The sequence below is a fragment of the Monodelphis domestica genome, chromosome 5, assembly GCF_027887165.1.
Source record: "Monodelphis domestica isolate mMonDom1 chromosome 5, mMonDom1.pri, whole genome shotgun sequence".
In the NCBI taxonomy this organism is placed as follows: Eukaryota; Metazoa; Chordata; class Mammalia; order Didelphimorphia; family Didelphidae; genus Monodelphis; species Monodelphis domestica.
In genome coordinates this window covers 269,982,706-270,005,984 of record NC_077231.1, presented here as the reverse complement: position 1 = coordinate 270,005,984, position 23,279 = coordinate 269,982,706, and the positions used below count along the sequence as shown (strand labels likewise).

The 23,279-nt window shown below is 39.3% G+C and overlaps 2 protein-coding genes across 7 annotated transcripts in view; one reads left to right on the top strand and one right to left on the bottom strand.

Moving 5' to 3' along the window:
- The window catches only part of PTER (phosphotriesterase related), a 127,430-nt gene that overhangs the window by 91,424 nt on the left and 12,727 nt on the right, over positions 1 to 23,279 (top strand). For 4 of the 6 annotated variants that reach the window (XM_007504921.3, XM_001368355.4, XM_056800154.1 and 1 more), the window contains 2 exons: positions 3,214 to 3,354; positions 11,241 to 12,082. In XM_007504921.3, the coding sequence (XP_007504983.2) occupies positions 3,214 to 3,354; positions 11,241 to 11,451 (352 nt within the window). In that variant the 3' untranslated portion in view covers positions 11,452 to 12,082. Of the gene's footprint in view, positions 1 to 3,213; positions 3,355 to 4,059; positions 4,422 to 11,240; positions 12,083 to 23,279 lie in introns of those variants that run through there. The other 2 variants (XM_056800155.1, XM_056800156.1) reach the window with 2 other exon arrangements.
- C1QL3 (complement C1q like 3) lies at positions 12,185 to 23,036 on the bottom strand. The gene is made up of 2 exons (XM_001368279.3): positions 21,454 to 23,036; positions 12,185 to 14,914 (listed from the first exon to the last, which is right to left on the bottom strand). Exons 1-2 carry the CDS (start codon positions 22,039 to 22,041, stop codon positions 14,735 to 14,737), a joined length of 768 nt encoding a protein of 255 aa, XP_001368316.1. The 5' UTR covers positions 22,042 to 23,036; the 3' UTR covers positions 12,185 to 14,734.

The window sequence follows — 23,279 nt, the reverse complement described above, 5'->3', positions numbered from 1 at the left end:
GCAAATAATGCTAGCTTGTAGTTTTAAAGATAATGGTTCTAGATAAATATCATTATTGATCATGTTAAAGAAAGATCCTTTCATTCCTATAAGTATTAATATTTTTCATGAAAATGAATGAAATTATGTCTAGTCTTTTCTACATCTTTTTGTGTGATTTTATTGCTAAAATAATTATTCCATTTGTTTTCCTGGTGTTTAATTGAATAATTATCCTTTCCATACATTTATCTTGGTTATAATGAATAAGTTTTGAGATCTATTCCAGTGCCTCACCATGGTGCATCAATGACCTTAGGCCCTTTAAGTTCCATTTAGTGCAAACTGTAACTGTATCTACCATGCTGAAAAGTTTTGGGTTAATGTACCTTAGTTTGTTGACTGAGTTTTTTTCTAAGGACAAATCTAAGTACTTACAGAGAGGCACATCAGCAAATAGATAGTAAACTAGATGTTAAGACAGGCAAACTAGATAATTTGGAAAGGGCTCTGGTGGGTGTTTTTGAGCCATGCAACAAAGAAAACATTTAAAGAAACTCAATTCTAGACAGCTCTTTCTGCTACTTCTGCAAAAATGACAAGAAAAAAAGAAGAGATTTCAAAGAGGTTTTTAGAATATCAGCAAACTTCAATTTCACTAATGGTACCCTAAATTTGAGATCCTTTTCCAGTGGTCAATGGATGGGAATGTTGCTGGAGGAGCTGAAATATATCATCCCTGGCATTCTTGTTACAAACAAAACTGAAGAAAAAAATTAATATAAGTGAAAGGAAGGTTCACAGGTACTCCTCAGATCGGCAAGAGAAAGAGTTGTTAGAGTGGGTTTTATTATATACTCAGTGGCAAAAGACTACATTGGGAGAGTTCCTACATTAAGAATTCCCAACAATGGTAATATCACAGATCACTTATATATTTGCATTATATTTCACTAATATATGATTACTTTAAACACAATTAACATAATTTCCCTTGTTAGTGGCTATTTTTCATGTATTTTACTGTATACTTATCTGGAATTGATTGTACTTCATTTTTCTCCTATAACACAATAAATTTTATTCCCCTAATTTCATGTATATGTATGCTTATATATGAGTACAAATATGTGTATACATATGTGTTTATGTTTTAAATATGTATCTTATATACAACTAATTGTTGGCCTACATTTTCTAATAGTCTTCCATTTTTTCATTCTTTAGGCAAATTTAGACCTTTAACATTCAAAAGTAAAATTTTAAATGTGTATTTTGCTCAATCAAAAATTTTCCTTCTCTATTATCTTTTAAATCTGAAGTATTTCCTCTTCTTAATTCATGGGTTTTGCCTATAATCATTCTCTTTTTGTTCAACAAACAATTAAGTACATTTTTATGTATAAGGTACTCTGCTAGATTCTGATAATAATTAAAAACCAAATTAAATTTAAAAATTAAAATTAAAAACCAAATCTGTCCCTGCCATCAAGAATATTATATTCTACCAAATGATACAACATTTAAATTGGCAAATAAATGCATGTCATTTTTAATAAGGAGAGTGAACTCATTCGGTAGGATAAAAAAATACATTGGCATTGGAGCTGAAAAGTGAAGGAAACTAAGGATTCTAAAAGGTATAGGCAAGGGGAAAATGCATTCCAGATTGTATGTGACATTATTCAAAGAATAAAATATCAAAAGATATTAAAAGTATGAAAAGACTTGTGGAAACTGAGAACAAGACTTTTTAAAGTATTTTGAGCATTATAATGAACATGTAGTTTCCTATATTTTCCACTTTGATAGAGAAAACAGAAAATTTGTAGGTATGAGTTCTTATTATATTTACCAATAAGCCTTTTTCCCCCTATGGTCATTCCTTCTATAGCTCTGATTCACAAATTACAGGCTATTTAGCTATCTTCATTTAGGTCAAATCTACTAGTGGTGGGTGTCTCCAAAGGCTTGGTTTTGGACCTTCTCCATTTATATTGTTTCATTTAGTGATTTCATCAGCTCCCATGTATTCTATTATCATATCTTTGTTCCTGATTCTAAAATTTACTTATCCAGCCTTACCCTCTGTCCTAACTTCCACACTCACATCTCCAACTACCTACTGGACACTGAGAAATGAGTATCCTATCGATATCTTAAACTTAACATGTCCCAAGCTGAAATCATTATGTGAAATCTTGTAATTGATGAGGGCATGAACATCTCAGTCACTCAAGCTCACAGCCTTGATTTCATGTTCAACTCTTCATTCTTTCATACCCTTAAGTATCCAATATATTGCCAAATGCTCTTCAGGCTGCCATTTGCAACATATGTTAAATACTTCAATCTCTCCCCATTCTACTCAATTCTTTATTCAGCTAAATTCTCCTTCCCTACAACTACCATTATCTTGGAGAAAAGAATTATTTCTTCTTTGCCATCACTTAACCTTTACTATATGAATAAATCTAGAAGTTATTAACTATTAACTTTAATTTTACAAAATACAGCTATTAATACATATTTACCTCTGGAAACATAGTAAAATATTAATTATTCATACTTTAAGATCCCTTTGATCTACAAGCAACTATGACCACTAAAAATGTTCAGGCTACAGCATTTATTAAGTACTATGTTCCAGGCACTGTGTAACACACTGAGGATACAAAGATAGTGTCTGCTCACAGGGAGCTCACAATCTAATAGGGAAGATGATCTGAAAATAACTATGTGTAAATAAGCTACATCTAGGACAAACAGGAGAAAATCAAGAGAGGGAAGGACTCTCCCAAAGGGAAGGGGAATTTGGAAAGACTTTCTATAGAGGGTGAGATTTTAGCCAGGATTTGAAGGAATCTGGTGAAACCAGGAGGCAGATATGAAAAGAGAACTCCAGGTGTGGGATAAAGTCAATGAAAATACAAGGAACCAGGAGTTAGAGTGTCTTGTGAGAGGAATGATAAGGTAGTTGGTATCAGTGAATCCGAGAGAAAGTGAGGGTGAGTTAAAGTATAAGAAAACTGAGAAGCTATAAGGGGTCATGCTATGAATGTCTTTGATTGCCAAGTAGGATTTTGTATTTAATCCTAGAGATGACAGGAAACCACTGGTGTTCATTGAATGGTGGAAATGACATGGTTAGTAGTAGTTAAAGACTATTTAGTCCAGCTTCTTATATATGAAAAAAATGATTGATAATGATAATATATACCTCATTGCTTTCAGGACAATATTTGATAAAAAGGAGCTATTAGAATTTGCCAGACTTGGATGTTACTTAGAATATGACCTCTTTGGTACAGTCCTCCTCCACTACCAACTGGAGCCAGATATTGACATGCCTGATGACAACAAGAGAATAAAAAGGTAAATAAAATATAATTGTTTACTATTATCTCACTTACTAAACTGTTTTAGTTATTCAAAACATCTCGTTATGGCCTCCAAATCCGTTAGACAATAGGTAAACTGAAACACTTATAGAGAAGAACAATTTTTCTAGTGTTTTATGAGTGAATTGCAGTCAGAAAGACTTGTTCAAATCCAGCCTCTTCTCTATATCATGTGGGTAATCGGGGTAAATTACTTAATCTCTCATTGCCCCCAGTCAACACACTAAGTTCAAAAGTTATAGAAGAGTTACTTATTAGAATTGATGTATTCTCTTATAATCAGAGAGATGCAAATCAAAACAACTCTGAGGTATCACCTCACACCTAGCAGATTGGCTAACATAACAGCAAAGGAAAGTAATGAATGCTGGAGGGGATGTGGCAAAGTAGGGACATTAATTCATTGCTGGTGGAGTTGTGAACTGATCCAACCATTCTGGAGGGCAATTTGGAACTATGCCCAAAGGGCGACAAAAGAATATCTACCCTTTGACCCAGCCATAGCACTGCTGGGTCTGTACCCCAAAGAGATAATGGACAAAAAGACTTGTACAAAAATATTCATAGCCGCGCTCTTTGTGGTGGCCCAAAACTGGAAAACGAGGGGATGCCCATCAATTGGGGAATGGCTGAACAAACTGTGGTATATGTTGGTGATGGAGTACTATTGTGCTAAAAGGAATAATAAAGTGGAGAAGTTCCATGGAGACTGGAACAACCTCCAGGAAGTGATGCAGAGCGAGAGGAGCAGAACCAGGAGAACATTGTACACAGAGACAAACACACTGTGGTATCATCGAACGTAATGGACTTCTCCATTGGTGGTGGGGTAATGTCCCTGAACAACTTGCAGGGACCCAGGAGAAAAAAACACCATTCATAAGCAAAGGATAAACTATGGGAGTGGAAACACCGAGAAAAAGCAACTGCCTGAATACAGAGGTTGAGGGGACATGACAGAGGATAGACTCTAAATGAACACTCTAATGCAAATACTATCAACAAAGCAATGGGTTCAAATCAAGAAAACATCTAATGCCCAGTGGACTTACGCGTCGGCTATGGGGGGTGGGGGGGGGAGGAAAAGAAAATGATCTATGTCTTTAACGAATAATGCTTGGAAATGATCAAATAAAATATATTTAAAAAAAAAAAGAATTGATGTATGGGAGTTTCACACTGAGAGTTCCCCATATTGATAAAATTACATTTGGACTCTCTTCCCAAAAAATGATTTCTTAAAATAATGGCTTTTACAATCATTGGAAATAAGTAACTCCTTAGAAAATCCATCTTTCCAAATGTTTCAATTTATTTCTAAGATACCACCTTTTTTTCCTAATCTCCCATGTTTGTGACCTTCCTATTATCCTTGAGTCCTTGCTATCCAGTCAGTTGCCAAATATTACAGTTTTTACCATTGTCATCTCTTGTATCTGACCCTTCTCTTTGCTCACACAGCTATTACTTAATTCAGATACTTACCACCTCTCACCCAAACAACTTCAGTTGCCTCCTGATTACTTTCCTTGTCCTCAGTATTCTTCCTCTTCCAAATCTATCCTCCACCCAGCTGTCAGTGATTTTCATTAAGTGTTGATCTGTCCACATGACTGCTCAATTCACAAAACTCCAGTGGCTCTTTATTGCTTCTAGACCAAAACATAAACAACTCCGAATTGCTCTTAAAACCTTTCACCTGGACACAACTTATATATCCATTCTTATTGTGCATTACTATCCATTCTCCACTCTATGGTTCAGCAAAACTGATATTCTCTCTTCCTCCCACACAACATTCCATCTTTTCTCTGTCGCTGTCCCCTGTACAAGGAATGCACTCCTTCCTTTCTTCTACTTCATGGAATCCCTCTCTTCCTTTAAGACATCAAAACTGACACCTTCTAAAGAAAGCCTTTCCTTATCTCCACAAATGCTAGGGACCTCTCTCCCAAGCTACTTTTTATTTATGTATTTATTTACTTATGTTTATTTTGCATGTGTGTGTATATACATATATGTGTATATACATATATATGTATATGTGTGTGTGCACACATGTGGGCACATATTATCTCTCCTGATATAATGCAAGCTTCTTGCAAGCTGAGATAACTTCATTCTTTGATCTTGTATCCCTAGCACTTAGGATAGAGTTGGTACCCAATAAATATTGGTTGATTTATAAGGGAGAATTTCCCATGACCACAGTGAAAAAGGGCATCAAAATGGATCTTCTTATCTTACTTAGTTCATCCACCTGGCACTTCTAATCTTTACCACTAAGATTGAACTAGACTAGCTTATCTTTTTTTCCTGGGATAGATTCAGTATCTCACCATGAGGTAAGCTTTAATGCTTTATTAAAAGCATTCCTTAAGATGAGATACAATTTAGAAAAGAATACAAAATCCTTCCTCCAAAAATTTGCCAAAAAAAAAAGTAAAGGCAAGTCAGGTCAAGCCAAATCAACAAGTATTTTTTAAGCATCTGTTTTGTGTGAGAGGTAGGCATGTTATAGTACAAAAAACTCAAGATTTAAAGACAAAAAAGAGCCCTTATTCTGAAGGAGCTTGTAGTCTAAGGCAGCAATGTTGAACCTATGGCATGGGTGTCAAAGATGGCACATGGAGTACTCTCTGTGGGCACACGGGCATCCTCTCCCAACCCAGAGTTTGTTACTAGAAAGGCAGAGGGACTTGGGCAAAGCTGCTCCCTTCCCCCCTTCAATGTGTCTGGAGACATTTTTTTACATCATCTACCCCTCTACCCAGCAGCCCAATGAAAGTGCTTCTTCCCTCCTCTGTCTGAGGTAAGGGGGAGGGGGCAGGATGCTCCTAGCACTAGGAGGGGAGGGACATGGCACTCCATCTCTAGAAGGTTCACCATCACTTGTCTAAGGGAAGAAACAATGCTCAAGAACTATGTGCAAATAAAATAGATACAGGATCAGTTAAAGATAATCTCAGAAGGAAGGTATTAGCATTAAAAGGTTTTGGAAAAGGCTTCTTGAAGAAAATGAGATTTGAAAATGAGATTTGAAAGAAGCCAAGGAAACTGAAACATGAAAATAAGGAGGAAGAACATTCAAGGCATGGATAACGGCCCATGAAAATGAATTCAGTCTAGAAATGAAATGTCTTGTATGAGGAACAGCAAAGAGAATAGAGTCAGAGGCAGCTAGGTTGCTCAGTGGATGGAGAGCCAGAGTTGGAGACAGGATCAAAGGTGGCCTCAGAGACTTTCTAGCTAGCTATGTGATCCTGAGCAAGTCACTTAACCCCAATTGCCTGCCCTTACTGCCCTTCTGCTTTGGAACTGGTAATTAGTATCCATTCTAAGACAGAAGGCAAGGGGTTAAAAAAAAGTACAGTGTAGAAAGATAGGAAGTGGCCAGGTTATGAAGGAGCCAAAGAGATGCTTTTTAATTTGATGCCGGAGGTAATATGGGGCCATTGGGGTTTCTTGGATGGTAGGGGATGGGGTGAGGTGATGAGAGCTTGCATCACAGTGGCGGCAGCATTAAAATAAAATGAAGAAGGCATAGAAAAAAGATGTTGCAAAGGTAGAATGGAGGTGATTTGACAATATGTTGGATATGGGAAGGTTAGCAACAATAAATAGTTGAGGATCATACCTAGTTTCTTAATAGAAGAATGACCCTGAAAACTCATACATTCCCCAGTCTGAACTGAAAAGAAATTACTTACATGTATTCAAGACTAGCACAGGGGTGAACAGAGACCTAGTTCTTGCTAACACTCTCAGTTTGAAAAGGAAAAGAGAGTGGGTGGGTCCTGGACCAAAGTCTTTTTATATTTCTGCCTTAAATTCAGAGATTAAAAAAAGGAGATATGGCTATAAAGTATGTGTGTGTGTTGGCTGGGAAGTAGAATATCATGAAATCAGAGACTTAGAGGTCATTTAGTTAATATATATTATTTTATAATGAGGGAACTAAGGTTCAGAGAGTTGTGACTTGACAAAAGTTACACAGGTAGTGAATGACAGCCAGGATTTGAACACAGTTCCTCTGATTCTGAATCTTCTTTCTCACTGCTTTCCATGGAAAAAAAGATCACTTCCATGAGGCTGCCCACTCAAATTTGCCCTTGTTCCAAATGGATTTATCAGATCTGGAAGAATCATAAATTTTATTTTCCTATAGGGCAGGAAAATTCCATTGCATTGGAACATATGGGGACCACACCTGGACTGATTTTGTTAACTGAGAACATGGATCTTTCTATTGGAATCAGACAACAAACTGTTTTAAGCTTAAATTTTCTCACAGTGCATTCAATTTGTATTTTATAATTATGAACTAATGAGTCTAGACCTATCCTAATGCTATAGCAAGAATTAGGTTTTGTCTTCCAAGGAAAATAGTTTGTTTACCTTGACTAGTAAAATGAAGAGCATCAAATATCAAATTGTTTCATTTAATTGTGTATGGTTATATCTGCTGCTTGGTTTTCAGTTGATGATTCTTCAAATCAATCAAATCTATCAGGCAATGGATTGGCTGACTCAGTCATTTCCCAAATGCATTGTAGACAAAGATGAACATTCTTTTTCTTTAAGTGTTCCCTTCAAATATTCTAAAGCTTTGAAGACCTTAGTCCACAATATAAGTAGTCTAAGATGTCAATATTGTGAGGGACACATAAGTTGACCTGGACACAGACTTTCAAGCTGATTAATTTCTTGACCAGTAGCTTCCCTTTTCCCAAAGCCTGTTGGTAGCTGTGGGTATTCTCTTCATCCTCGCACCTTGAAGCAAGCACCCTCAAAGCTTCAAGTATGGTCACAAAGTGATTTCTAGAGGGAATCCATCTGGCGTTATTAGGAGATGAGCCAAAATTCCCCCATGATTTCTTCTCTAAGCCAGTGGGTTTCAGACATTAAACATGGTAAAAAAAAATGTTTGATGTCGAGAAGTTAAGGGAATTTATTCTGAATGTAACTTGGATACAACAAAAATCATCACCACATCTTTTAAGGAATTCATCTTTTTCCCCCTTATAGTTACCTAAAATCGAAGCCTTGCTTTGGGCTGCCCTATCCAATTGGAGCTTTTGGTTAAATCATTAGAATGACTTATTTTGGCACGTTAGTCTGTGTCCATTATATAACTCCCTTTAATCTCAGCATTTTCAGTCCCTTAGGTTCCTGATTTCCATCACTAATCCACAGTTAATAGTCTAGTCCAAACTAATTTTAAAGCCTGGGCATCAGTAGCCTTGGGCTCTGGTTTTCATCCCCAGAAATGTGGTGTGCCTAACACCTGTTTTCAATCTTATGCTCCATTTCTCAGATCTTATTATATCACTGGCTTTTCACACTTGGAGTCTCTCTCTAATATTTGTTTGCAAATTAGTAACTAATTTGTCTCTCTATAATTACTGTAATTTTTTTTAGTCTCATCTACAGTAGTTCCTTCCTCCGGGTGGCATCTCTGCCAGACCTGTTCATTCCACAAAATGGCCTAAAGTATAGGAAGCTCTTCTGCTTCATGAGACTAAAGACCAAGCTGCTGTTTTCAGTTGGAAATGGGTTGTTCTAAGAAAGATGCATTAGTATCTTTCCTATGGAAGTAGCACATGAGATTATGAGTCTCTAGAATCTTCACTTAATAAATCGGACAGTACAAATTGAGCCCTGCATCTATTTAGAAAAATACCACACCTTACATGAGATATTTCCATATTCTCTTTTACTTCACAATTTTGCTATTTCTGTGGCTTTTCTGTACTTTCAAGGAATGACCCAAGTCACTTTGCCATCATTAACTAGCCTTATAACAGCCGTGTACAGTAAATGGGTATTATTTCCCCCATTTCCACAGATAACAGAAAAGACATGGCAAAAGTATGAGGTATCCACCCAAAAAAACCTGAGACAAAAATAATAGGACCTCATAATCCCAGTTGTTTATTTTTCATTTAATTGTACTTCTTGACAGCCTCTGAATAGAGCTTTAGTTATGTATGCCAATATGTCAATAAGGGGAAAATGTGTGATTTATTTTGGCATGGGAATATCTTCCCCTGATGTGGATTGTGTATATGTGAACATAGATGCAGAGAGAGACAGAGACACATAAAGAGATAGGAATGGAGACAGAGAAAAAGACAGCCAAATTCTCCTTTTTCATAAAACATTATACATTTTTCAGACAGACAAATCTCTTTAAAAGCTATTCTCCCCAGAACTTCCAGAGGACCAAGTTGTTGGTCCTTGGAAAAGGAAAAGGGTTTCAACAGGTTAACTAGGACACATATGAGATAAGTAAAATTTGGCTACATTTTGCAAAGGGAAGGAAGCTGAACTCAGAGCAACAGGACCTGGGTTCAAATCCCAGGTCCATCACTTACTACCTTTGTGACCTAGGACTAGTCACTTAACCTCCGTGAATGTCAGTTTCCCATCTGTAAAAGAGGGAGTTGAACTAGATGATCTCTGAGGTCTCATCTAGCTATAGAGTTATAGCCCTATGATAAAATCCATGGATATGTACATTGTTAATCACTTGCTTGTGCATGGCTTCCAGGTTTCCTCAGACTATCTGGAATTTGCCTGGACATTTGGTGGCCCTGCAAATGAAGACTTTTCTCTACAAATGCAATTTTTTTTTACTTTTAACTACATTGCCAGAGCTCACAGATCATATCTTTTTGAATTGCTGGTCCTGGTGCCCCATCCCTTATTTTGCACTAAAGAGGTTATTAAATGTGATTAATGTGCTAGAATGCCAACTAATCTTCCAACCAGAGCTAAGGGCATCAGGAGATCATTTGAAAACTTAACCCTAAAATAAAGTTGCTTTTGTTCACTTCTGCTATGTAGGCATTCATACAGCAACACAAAGTAGCCCATCAGACATGCATTGTTTCCAAACTGAAGTCTAATGGCATCAAATACACTCCCTTTGGCTAGGGCAAGGATTGTCCAACCTGCAGACACAGCCACTTGGCAGTTGCCTGAGGTCAACCCATTCAAAAAGTGACAATCCTACTAAGCAGAGTGGATAGAATCTCTCAGATCCTTTTTAGAGCTATATAGCTGGAAAGCTATTGTTCATTCATCCATCTATAAAATATTAAAGAACCTATTAATTATTTCAGAAATTTTGTTGAGGCAGAGGGAAGCTATCATAAATTTTTCTGGACCAATTTAGCCCTACCCCCAAAGAGCACCACTAAATCAGAATTCTCATCGACTTCAAAGAGTGTTCAATACTCAGACTCCCTGAGCACACTAGGGAAAGATAGATTTGCCCTCCATTTTTAAAGCTACTAACTTGCCTGTCCTGTTTACTCTAAAGTCTTCTCATAATGCCACCCAGTTTTTGCTTTAATAAATATTCCTCTTCTTTCTTTATGTAAAGCATGAACAGTCTGGTTCGCCCCACTTCTTAATATACATTGATTTTAAATGCAGGAGAAAGATAGAGGGAACAGAGAGATCACTGAAATTTGGGAAGGAGCAGACCTTGGAGAGAGGTGACCTGAATGTAAAGCCAGATCAAAATATCACTGGTGGAATGCTGAAGTGGTCACTCAAGACAGCATCACCTATCAGAGGCAAGCCCTCAGGCAGGTTTTGGTACATTATGCCATAAATAGCTGAGGCAAGAATGATCCATTTATGTGCTCGGAATCCAGATGTCTCTACCAGATTTCAGCAATATCATCCTCACCGAAAAAGACTTATTAAGGGTCTCTTACAAGAGCAACAGCAGTAGACACTATCCTTTACTGTAAGCAAATTAAGATTCATGAATAAAAATAGTTATAAAGCACCCAGAAAATATCGAATGCTAGACAAATGCCAAGTAATATGTTAACGTTTTTGCAGGATACGGCTACTGGCGAATGAAGGCTATGAAGACCGACTTCTGATTGCTCATGACATACATACTAAACATCGGTTGATGAAATACGGAGGTCATGGCTATTCCCATATCCTCAACAATATAGTTCCTAAGATGTTAATTAGAGGCATATCTAAGAATGCAATTGGGAAGATACTAGTAGAGAACCCTAAACAATGGCTAACTTTCAAATAATAAAATCAATGATGAATCTCTCTGATGAAACTTACAGAGAAAACCCAATGATTTGAAAGCCCTGGTAACTTTAAAACCAATCATTGTGGGGAGCAGGGTGGCTGGGGTAAATCTGAGAGAAGTCAGCCAGAACCCCACAGGGCTAATAATCTTTCTTTCTATTAGAATAATGAGAAATTCGCCTTATCTCTGAATCGGGTAGCCTCTAATATTGGTTTCCCTTTAAATTAAAAAAAAAATAGAGAAATACCTGTTCCCACACAATGATTTTAATCCTATACCTACAGAATAATTGGACTCTTTTGAAGATTCATCAGCTGCACTACTTGAGAAAATTTAAACTGTTTCCAGTTAAATTACCCCCCTCTGGAGCAATTTGAGGTTTCTTGTAATATTGATGATCCTACTAATTATCCTGCTGTTCTTTAATTAATGCTTAATGAATAATATGGCACTATAAAGTAGCTTCTGTAGCAACTCAACTTGAGATTTGAAGTTTTTTCTTCAAAAGATACTGTCACATAACTACCAATTCACAAATGCTGAAAAATATTTTAAATTAAATATCCAATGTGTGTTCTCTCTCTCTTCCACATATACAAACAATAAAATTGGTCCCCTCTCCTCGCTACTCTTTTGTTCTTGATTTTGTTCTCATGCTTTTGGAAATGTGCAAGCATGAACCACATAGACACTCGCTCTGAATTATAAAAATGCAATAATAAAGTTGAAATATATTACATAATATAGTTTAATGAATCATCATAGTTACATGTATAACAAAGGCCACAATTTAATTGGTTTGTAAGATATGATGCAAAAAAATAAGAAGAAATGTTTGCCTTATATGTTTTCCCATTTCTTTTGTGTACCTTTTATTTGAGTATTTTTCTCTGGACCTAAGCAGGGGTAAGCAATGCTTATTTATCTGAAGAAAAGGTCATATCTATTAGAAATGACAGTCTTGATTTTGAGAGCTTGGTACCCAGCTCTGTATTTTTTTTCCTGTGGAATAAAGTCTTTTTTTAACCCCTTGGTGGGCTCCATTCCTAAAAATAAATCTTTTGCTTTAAATACTTACTCTTCTAGTTGAAACACACAAAGCTTCCCCAAACCTTGCTTCCAATTTACTCTGTAGTAAATATACGTATCCACAACTGTGAAAGACCCTTAAGTAGAAGACAAGTCCATTTTAATCTCTTGATGAAATAGCTTAGAATTAGGAAGGCCAGTCAGGATCAATCATTCTATCAATTATTATCTTCATGCTTTCTATCCAATGAATCATAGTATTTAGGCAGACTGGAGCATGTTGCTGGGGAAAACAGTAACTATAAATAAATATATCGACTAACAGCATACTGCTTTTTTTGAGATCTTAGCTAGGCCACATTAGAAGTTCATTGAAAACGAGCATGGTGATGACCCACAGGCTTGGAATGGAACCATCCCAAAAGGGACAAGCCAAAGGGACAAACTAATTTCTTAAAAAAAAAAAGTAGAAAAGGACTCGTAGAATTCCTTCAGCAAGCTAAATATTTTTAAATTTCTGGTTCTGAAAGCTATTTGTCAAAGAATCTTCAAAGGCAAATAGCAAGGAATAGATTTTTCATCATTATGGGGGAAGTTGTTTGACAGTTCAGTGTATGACAACCCATAGTCTGTATCTTTCACTCAGTAGATTAAAGAGATGGCTTTTGGCAGTATGTGTTAACCAGAGAGGCTGGATTTGGGCCACTTTCTGCTCTCAAAATCCACATTAGTGTCAGTTTCAGGCCACCTCTGAAACAAGGACAAATTGATAGCTCCGATACATGTAATATATCAGCATTGAAGGAGGAGCCACTTTGTTACTGCAAGCCTAATGTTAATAGTCTACCACAGACTGAAGGAGAAACTCTTGGTTTGAATAAGACAGGAGTGGTCCAATAAGAGGGAAAACATGCCCCAGGCCATCTTCGACCTAGGCAAAATAATATGCTTTTAAAAATTCTTAACAGGAGCCATTTTCACTAAATCTGTTATTTTGCTACTCCAGATATTGTTGTCAGTCAAAATAATTCAAATACCATAGAGAATATATTTTTTAAAAATGTATTTCTCTAAGCTCTATATCCACTGTGCCTAAGCCACATAGAATCTCTATATACATTATATATAATGTACATATTATATATAATATATATTGTATATAAAATATATACATCTTGTTGTAGTGATAATATGTCTTTCTGTTAATTTTGAAACAACCTCAGGCTACAAACTTGTAGTAAGGGTTTGAAGGCATTACAAACTGGCCCCTTGGTAATTCATGCAATGACTCAAATTAAGCCTTTGTGCATCAAAAATCTTTTGTTCCAGCCCACGGCATTAGGAGTGTGGATGGGGAAGAGGGCTGCAATCTGGATTTATACTGAAGAAGGAATGCTTTTTGCCTTTTGAAGAAAGTGTAATGGTTGTGTGTTTTTTTAAATACGGACTCAATATCTATATTGACAAAATGAACAATTATGAAGCTATCTAAACACTGTAGATACTTATACATGTTTCTTAGCACATATACAGGACGATTCAATGTCACATTCTATATCTGTTTCTAAAAATCATCATTAGAGGGAGGAAGAAACCAAATTAACACAAAGAAACTATGTGGCAATAATACAAGGTTTGAGAATTACTTCCCACAAAATCTAGAACATTCCAGGTTAAGGCTTAAAGCTGAATCATTCCTAGGTTTAGGTGTAAAAGTAACAAAAGTACAAGGCAAACAATCTCTTTGGAAAGAAACAATATTTTTCCCTCAAACCTTTCTTTTTAGTGTAAAATCATCCCTCACCCCACTCTAAGTGGCCTCCAGCTATCATAATTAGCAGGTAAACTCACAAGAACCAAAGCTGACATATGGATAAAAGCAGCAATATCATAATACACCAAAGTATCATATATATTGAAGAAATAATTCAGTGTAGTAGATTTTTCTATAAAAAGTTGTGATCTCTATAGGACTTCATTCACATGGACACTAACATTAAGGAGTATTTGCTTTGGCGGCGGTAGTGGATCACACATCTGTGTTATCTTGCTTTTTAATTTTTTTAACATATGGGTTTTTTCTGAGTTGTACAGATGTGAGTCAGGTAGCATTTGATTTCCCCCCTCCCCCCAACACACACACTATTGAGGTGCCCACTGTTGGTATCCACTGGGATTCTTGATTCACAGGCATGAGCCTTTATGGATCCAGTGCTCAGATTCAGAAGAAGTACGCTTAGTTTCTGAATTATCAGTCCGCGTAAATAATAAATCCAGAAAACGTGCTATATTTGTTGTTGTTTCCTCCATGTGCTTTCCCTCCATCTAATTTTATGTAGACTTCATCTCCTGGTTCCAAGTGAAGAACCACACTGTTACTGGCATAGTCGTAATTCTGATCCGCATCCTGAGCAATCGCGCTAGCACGGACCTATGTAAAACAGACATGGAATTAAAATGATTGTTCAAGACTTAGGACACTTTCTTCTAATCCTCAGAGACATAGACTTCAGTGAGAACTGGGGACTTCTCCACACTTTCCCTAATGTGATCCTTCATGGCATGGAAATTGGGCTATTGGGTCTATAGCTAGGTGTTACTGGAAAAAAGAATGATATGATTACACTATGGTTTCCATTCCATCTCAGTCCTGTTGCACAGATCTTGAGGGCAGCATTTTGGTGAGACTCTATTCAGCTTCCCTGTCAGTTTTAACTGGTAGTTATCATCACCAGGGTGACATTTATTACTTGAAACAATGCAAAAACAATTTTCCCCCTTCTCTGAAAAACTCTCCTCCTGCGCTGACTCCTGTCACCCATCCAACATCTCTTCTTGAAGAAAAAACAAACCATTTCTTGCCCTTTAATTTAAATCCCCACTAACTAGACAGCGTGGTAAGAGGCCAGAAGAATCTGAGAATCGTTACACCTGCATTTAGTGAAGCTTCACTTTGGGAACTTAGCACAATGCTTGGCACATAGTTAGCTTTTAATGAAATGCTTGTTGCTTTGACTTAGTAGAAAATTCTGTAGAATTTATGGTCAAAAAAGACCCAAGGACCTGCATGGATTTTTAAAAATAATAATAAAAATACTGTCTTTAAGCAAACCTTATAGCAAATAAATATATTCTGAATGAACTGAGAAGATCCTAATGGTTTTTTTTAACTAATGATAATCAATAGATCTGTTAGGTCCTTAGAGCCTTACAAACATAAAAAAGGAAATCTATAGTATGGGCTTACTGTTTACAAAAACCTGAGATGATGATGATGAGGAGGAGGAGGAGGAGGAGGAGGAGGAGGATAAAGCACTTTAAGATTTTCAAAGTGTTTGACATATATTATCTCCCTAGGCAGGTGCTATTATTATTCCTATTTTACAGTCAAACTGAAACTCAAGTGAGACTTTGTGACCTAAGGAGAGTCATTTAGCTATTAAAGTGTCTGAGACAGGATGTGATCTTGGGTCTTCCTTCATGCAAGGCCAGCTTTCTATTGCACCACCTAGATCAGAAAAGTTCCTGCCAGTCCCGACTCTTTGCAAACCAGTCTTGTTTAACATCTTTGATTGGTCAAACTAAGTTCATCTGGAGTTTCTGTTTCTATATTTATAATATTTATCTTTTAGAGCATTGTCGTTTTACTCGGGCAATGCTGATATGTCCCTTCAAATCAATTAATTAAGCTGAGCATAACCGAAAAGATACAAAAGGAACTAATTTCCCGTGGTTTAGGAGTTCTACATTGCTTCGAATGTGAATTCTCTAATTGAATGTACTTTTAGGATTTGATGGCTGGAAACGTGGCGTTTCCTTTTGGTTTTCAGCATGTAAGCTGCTCATGAATTGGGTCTGTGATCTCATTAGGGAGTTGATAGGCATTTGCAAACAGTCAAATTGCCCATCACATCAAGTGATATGAGCATTCTGTCACATCTACAACTCAGATTAGGCTTCAGATTCATTTAACTCTGTTTTGGTTCTGCCTTGTAAAGTACTTCAGCAAGCATATTTGTAGGTGATTTATTTGAGTAAAACATCTTCCTCTTTGTGACTAGTTGCCACATCCTAGAATAGTCCCACCGCCCCGAGTTAAGGTGATGGGATGCCTAGGCAAGTCTCTACTAACCAATAATAGATGACTTGGCAGGCAATATGCTGAACTTTGATCATTTGGCAAACAGGAGGAGGAGGGGCAGGAAATGATCCATAGGTCAAGAATTTCCTTGCCTTTCCTTCAAAGTTTAATTGCTAGATTTTAACATTTTAATTTTCATGTAGGATGATACCACATTGATGCTGAAATGTTAAAAGAGGAGAAACCTCTTTGACATTCCTGACCTCAAAAAGTAATTTGAGTAAGGAAGGGGGATGGCAGAGAGAAATCTTTCTAGGTATCATATACCAAAGGGTAAGAAGAGATTATAGGCAGTAGAACAGTTTAACACAATGGGAACTTCCACTTATATTTTGATGATGATGGCAATATACCATGTGATTATATTTGAGAATATTAACTGGAATGTATACACCAACTGAGTCAGATGATCTGCTTTGACTATTAAATAATAATAATTGAACCACAGAACATTTCCTGGGAATTAATTACCAGCTAGAAGGATGTAATCACCTTGAGCTATTAGCTCCATCTAGTCATAAGTCCTAAGAAAACCCCCTCTCCATAGGATATTGCTATATGGAATAAATATTCAAAACAAAACAACAACCAAAAAGACTAGGTTTCAAAGGGTGGTGACAAATCAATCCCATAATAATTCTTTGCACTATTAGATAGAAAAAAATTCCATTCATGTGTTTAGCAATCCAGTATATAATTAATAGCTGTAAATAGAATTTATATAACATTTTGAATTTGAGCCTTAAGTCTATTTTGCAGCTTAGTGGTTTAAATATTAAGGGCTTCCTTTAGAAGGATATTTCAGGGCTTACGAATCATTCTCTCTATTAAAATGATAAGATTTATAGGTGATAGTCCTTAAGATATAAAGCAATGTATATTCAGTTGTGTATTCCCATAAAACCCTATAAATACAATAGTTTGATCTGGCATTCCAGCATTTTAGCCCTTATAGTTTTCCCTTTCTTTGTTTGGGAAAGCCAGTGCAATTTCTTTTTAATGTCTGAGAAGAATCCCTTAAGACTTTAAAACACTCTGCTAGAAGGCCTTCCAAATTAAACAATTATCATTCTCTAGTATACTTGATATAATTTAATGTGCCTGCCCACCTCATCGTATTGTAAAGGTATAATGGGACCTGGAAACTGCAAACACTTCGGAGCCAGCTCTGTGACTTCAGCAATTCTTTAAGCTCTTGGACTATTAAGGGTAATATATTCACTCTGAAGATGATTTTGAATTCCTAAATGTCCACTGATTTGGATGTTTTCTCTGGAAATGTGATGCTTTCTTGAACCCACTATCACTAGTATATCCCTGAATGTATTCCACCATCTTTTCTGTATTATATGTTGCCTCAGAATTTGCTTTAATCTTCCAGTATTTTCCCAGGTCCATAAAAAGATAACAAATATACAGCAGTAACCACACCAATAACTATCTGCCCACTAGAGGATTTAGCTTAAAGATAAGATCAGATATTTAAGGAAATTCTAAGAAAAAAATTGTATTATTAAATTATTGTCTTTTTCGTCTTTTTCTTCTTTCACTGCCTAGTTTATTTTGGTTTTAAAAGCAGAAATGGCACTTTCAATAGAATAATATTTTTTCTCCTAAGCAGGTTTCCTATTTAATTCCTGCTTATTGCAAGTATATCAGGGATTAATTTTTTTAATTTATACTTTGAATAATTTTTGCTTTACCCTATCATAAGCAACAAAAGAGACAAAGCATAAAAATAAATTTAAGCCTTCATGGTGAGGGGGGAAAGCCATGTCCCTCTTAGGGGTAAGTTTATTAAACTAAGACAGAAAAAAATTTTAGTATCATTATATTATTATTAAAGGTTTATCATTAGAGACTATATTTATGGCAGACATTTACTAATTTAATTAATTGCTACTGAAGTCCTCATCATTTCATTTTCATAGTACTTCTGAGGAACCATAAACAAAAGGGTAAGTGGCATATCAGATTAATTTACTGGCCTTTGATGTTTCCATCTGTGATCCTGCATTCAACACAGCATAAATGAAATGGCTCTCACATGGTTATGATACAGTAGCATTCTTCCCTATCCTACAGCATATTGCATTTTTTGTTTGAAAATTCTTTTGCCTCCCCTTAATCCATAAAACCTAACACTGACAGGGATGTATAAGTTTCACTTCTATGGACACAAATTAAGCCAGAAAAAAAAAGGCAGGGGAAGATGGAAAATGGTTCCAAGAATGATCAGAATGCTGTATAATTGGGGAGGGGCGGGGGATGAAGGAAGAATTCTTTTTGTGGGATTCTCATCACAAGTTCTGCCAGCAGCCTGGACCTTACAAGGGGATCCATTATTTTGGAGCCAGAAGAGTCTTATCTCTACATCTACTGCTTAATGCCATATGAATTTTTTTTAGAATTACCTGTTGCATACATCTTGCAGAATTAACTTATCTAAATGATTTAAAGCATTACACATTTTACACACCTACATGCATAAAGCTTGACTATCTGCTACCTTCTCCTTCTGATCACTGTAGAACTTATAAACCAGAGATCTCTGCATGTAAAATTCTACCAATATAATAATTAAAAATACCAAAGTAATTAGCCTTTGGAAGAAAAAAATAATATTTTAATGGCATCACTATAACATACACAGGCTGAGTAGGTTAAAGATCACAATTTCAACTGTTTGAAATGGAATATTCCTCTGCATTCTATCCTACTGCCCAGGTCTCTAAAAAAGTGATTTTAAATATTTTGTAATAAAATTGGAATCTTATTATATCAATGAGTAATCCTTTGCGTATACTTTCTTAAAACTTAATTTGTGTCCATAGAACTGAAATTTGCACATCCATGTCAGTCTTATGTTCTATGGATTAAATGGATTTGGAGAAGCAAAAAATTTTAAACTAAAAATGCAATAATGTTTTATGGTTCTTCCCCTCTGTTTCCCCCTTTCCTTCACTTATGCTGCCTATCACTTACCTCCATTAAGGAGGTAAGTGCAGTGCTTAAAAAAAAAAAAGCCTAGGGATTGGTTGTCTATAAATGTAAATATATCTTTCAGGGTATCGTGACATCCTAAATGGACTAGTTTCTTACGTGATTCATATTGCCTTCAGCGATGGATCTATAACTCTCAGAAAATCAGAGAAGAATTCTATTTATTTTAATATTATCTTCATTCATAATAAGTGTAATAACACATCCCTGTCAGTGCCTCCTGGTGGCAGTTTGCCTCTTTTCTGTTCCTTGGGCCCTGAAGGCCCCTTAAAGAAAAAAAGGCCTTTGTCCTTTTTGTGGAGAACCTATGTCTGGTTTTGTTGAGGCTGTTCCCTTTTGGAAGGGATTCAGATCCAGGCCCTTCTCGGGCATCTATCATCCGGCCTCTGTTTTGATGGAACTGATTTGGAAATTAAGCCAGGAAAGGCCTTTGGTGGTTGGGGAAAGAGGAGGAAAGGTGACCTGAAGCCCTAATTCCCGTATTTGAGTGAGCGGCGATTTCCAACCCCTGCCAGAACAGTTAACCTAGGGAGGGAAGTAGAGGATCCCTGGTAATTGCCACCCAATTAACATCCCGACTCTTCTCAAAACAAGCCGCCTAGCAAGGTGTTGCAAAGCCAGTGAATGAGTGAGTTGGTTCGGAGGGAGGGAGGGAGGCGGGCGCGTATTTTAAAAGCGAAGTAGAGAGGCTTTCCTTAGAGCATCTTTGAAAAGAGGATTACAGCAGTTCTGCCTCCAAACACAGAACTGAGCCCGATTTCCGTTTCTGCAGCAGCTCACTGCTGGAGTAACAGTGAAAGGCTCTAGGTGCAGGACGGTTCTCCCGAGTTAAGTGCGAACCCAATTCCCTGAAGGCTCTTCTACTTCTCCGAGTAGAGAAGGCCGCTACGTCTTCCTGGGCTCTTCTACTCCCACCCTTAACGCAGTCACGCGTGAAAGAGAGGAAGCCCTACACTCAAATGGCCTCGACGCCCAGGGCCAGGGCAGAAGACTAGGAGGGGACGAAGTTTCGTCTTTGATGTCCAGGGTAGAGACCCGGCAAAACAATTTAGCGCAAATCGTGCTACTCCGTGCGCCTCCGCGCAGGCCCGTGTGGTGCGAGTGTCGTGTTACCCACACGAGTCCCCCACGGGCATTCTGGTCTTTCTACTGGGACATCCTGGAAACATCCCCCGTCTTGTTCTTTCTCCTCCCACTTCTCGAAGTAGTGGTTCTAATTTTTCACACTTCAGAGTCCTCTCCCTTCCTTTGTCCTAGGAGGCAGCGCGGGTCTCTTTAAGCACCTGGTCAGGCATCCCTCACTCTCCTGCGCGCCCCTTCTCTGAGCATCTACTTGGAACCTTGTCTCCCCACCCCCACCCCACTTTAAGTTCCTGGAGAGCTAGATTGTCTGTTGGTCTTTTCTCTGTTCGTCCCTTCTCTTCCAGATGACACAGGTCCCAACTTTTTCACCTTCAGGGAACTCCCTCACGCGCACTCCCGCTCGCTCCTGGATCTGACCTCTCCTGGGCTCAGAGGTTGGGAGTGGGAGGATTCCCGCTATCACATAGCAGTCTGGGACCGCCCTCTCTCCAAACTGACCCGCAGCTCTAGCGGACGTGGGGCGGGGGGTGGGGGGTATCCACCCTTTTCCCAATCCTAGAAATCTTCAGTAAGCCAGTGTCCCATCCATCCCTCTCCCACCCGAATCTTGGTTATGTCTCCCTTTCCCCACTTCCTTTTCCATTATTCCCCTCCAGTTTCATTTCCCAGATCTCCTCTACCTTCACCCTCCACTCTTCTCCCTCAGTGTCCCACTTCTGTCCAACCCCACTTTCTTTCCTCACCTGGTTGTTTTTGCAGAGATCAGCCCACATGCTGGTGCCATCCCCACCGCGCATCAGGACGTGGTAGGTGAAGAAGTAGATGCCTGGGATGGAGCAGGTGAACTTGCCCGTGGTCGGGTCATAGTGGTTGCCCAGATTAGTGACTACGTCGTCGAACTTCAAGACCTCGTAGCCTTCATGCTGGCGCTTAAGGCCCGCGTAGAAGGCGATCTTGGGCACAGTGCTGTAGGTGGCGGCGCTGATGGCTCCGGCCGCGTTCAGCCCTGGAGCCCCGGGGGGACCCGGCAGGCCCTGACGGCCCGGCTCCCCCTTCTCTCCGGGTGGCCCCACGGGGCCCGGCGGCCCGGGCTCTCCGGGAGGTCCTCGGGGGCCGGCTTTGCCTGGCCGGCCGGCTTCGCCTTTGGGGCCCTGAATGAAGGTGGGCAGCGACTGCATGAGGCCCCGGTCGGGGGTCGCTGCCGTGCTGGGCGCTTTGGTGCCCCCGTAGGGGTCGCAGACCATGCGGCAGGTGCCCAGCATCTCGTAGTGCGCCGACGTCCCCGCCGAGCTCACCAGCACCGGGATGAGGATGACCAGCAGCAGGACCATCACCACCCCCAGGGCCCCGGCGGCGATCAGGCGCCTCCTGCTGCCCACCAACCGGCTCAGCGCGGGGCGATCCTCTTGTCTGCTTTTGGACAAAATTTTGAAGGTTGGGCGGGGACCTCCTCAGAGCCGAAAACTAACCCCTACGAACCCCCAACTCCCTTGGGCCGCCGAGCGTCCGGCAGCTCTTCTCCTCTTCTTCTTCCTCCTCCCTGCTGTGGCTACCGCTAGGGAGGGAGGGCGAGAGGGCGGGAGAAAGGTGACTTGAGTTAAAGTCCCAAGCTGGCTGGGGAGGGGAAGGAGAGCTGAGGGGGAGGGGGAGGAGGACGAGGGCGCCCTCTCTCCTCCTCTGCGCCCCTTAGCCCCTTCGCACCTGTGGCTGTTCCTGCTGCTTCTTCTCCTGCTGTTGCAGCCGCCGCCGCCTCTGTAGTGAAGCTTCTGCTGCTGCCGCCGCCGCCGCTGCTGCAGCAGCGGCCGAGAGAGAGAGAAGGCGAGCGGGGCAGAGAGGAACCGCCCGCCTCCTGGGTACCACTGAAGCTTCTCACACTTTTATGCTGCCTCTAGTCATCGACTTCTCCCCTTTTTTGCATACTATGCCAGTTCGAATCAACTTTCCGTCTGAAGTTGCTTTCCCCCTCTTCTGTCGCGTTGTCTTCTCCTGGAGATCCTTCTCGCCAGTACCCCCTCCCTCTCCTTCCCCCAAGCACAACTCCAAGATAGGCGCACGCAGGGCTGGGAGCGCGAGCTCAGCCGTGCAACTCCTGGAGAGTGCAAAGCCAATTGCCTGGAAGGAGAAGCAGCAGCAGACGCAGTTCTCGAGCCGCGGGCAGAGGCGGCGACCCCTTGGCTCCTGCTCCCAATCCCCTTTGAGGCACTAGAAGAAAGCTGAGACGTGGAAGCGAGGAGCGAGCACGAGCTAGGAGTGGAGCGCTTCTCGGCCGGGCACACACACAGAGACTGAGAGCAGGATTCTGCTCCGATGCCACCTGCCAGGAGAAGAGGAGGCTGACAAACGCGCCCGAGCAATTTATAGGCACCCAAGGCACAGAGGAAGGGGAGCCGCTTTGGCATCACATTCCAGCATCTGCTCTACTCATCCCACTCATAGGGAGTTTGGCATTACTCTGACAATGTGGGGATTTTTTTCCCTTTTTTTTTTCTTTCTCTGCAAAAGGATGAACAGTGAAATCTCGAACAATCCCCTTGCTGGACCTAAGTGATGACAGCTCGATTACTTGGCT

Coding starts and splice junctions, on each gene's coding strand:
- C1QL3 (XM_001368279.3), bottom strand. CDS start 22,041: ATGGTCCTGCTGCTGGTCATCCTCATCCCGGTGCTGGTGAGCTCGGCG. Junction 14,915..21,453: donor ATCTCTGCAAAAACAACCAG/GTGAGGAAAGAA, acceptor TGTTTTACATAG/GTCCGTGCTAGCGCGATTGC.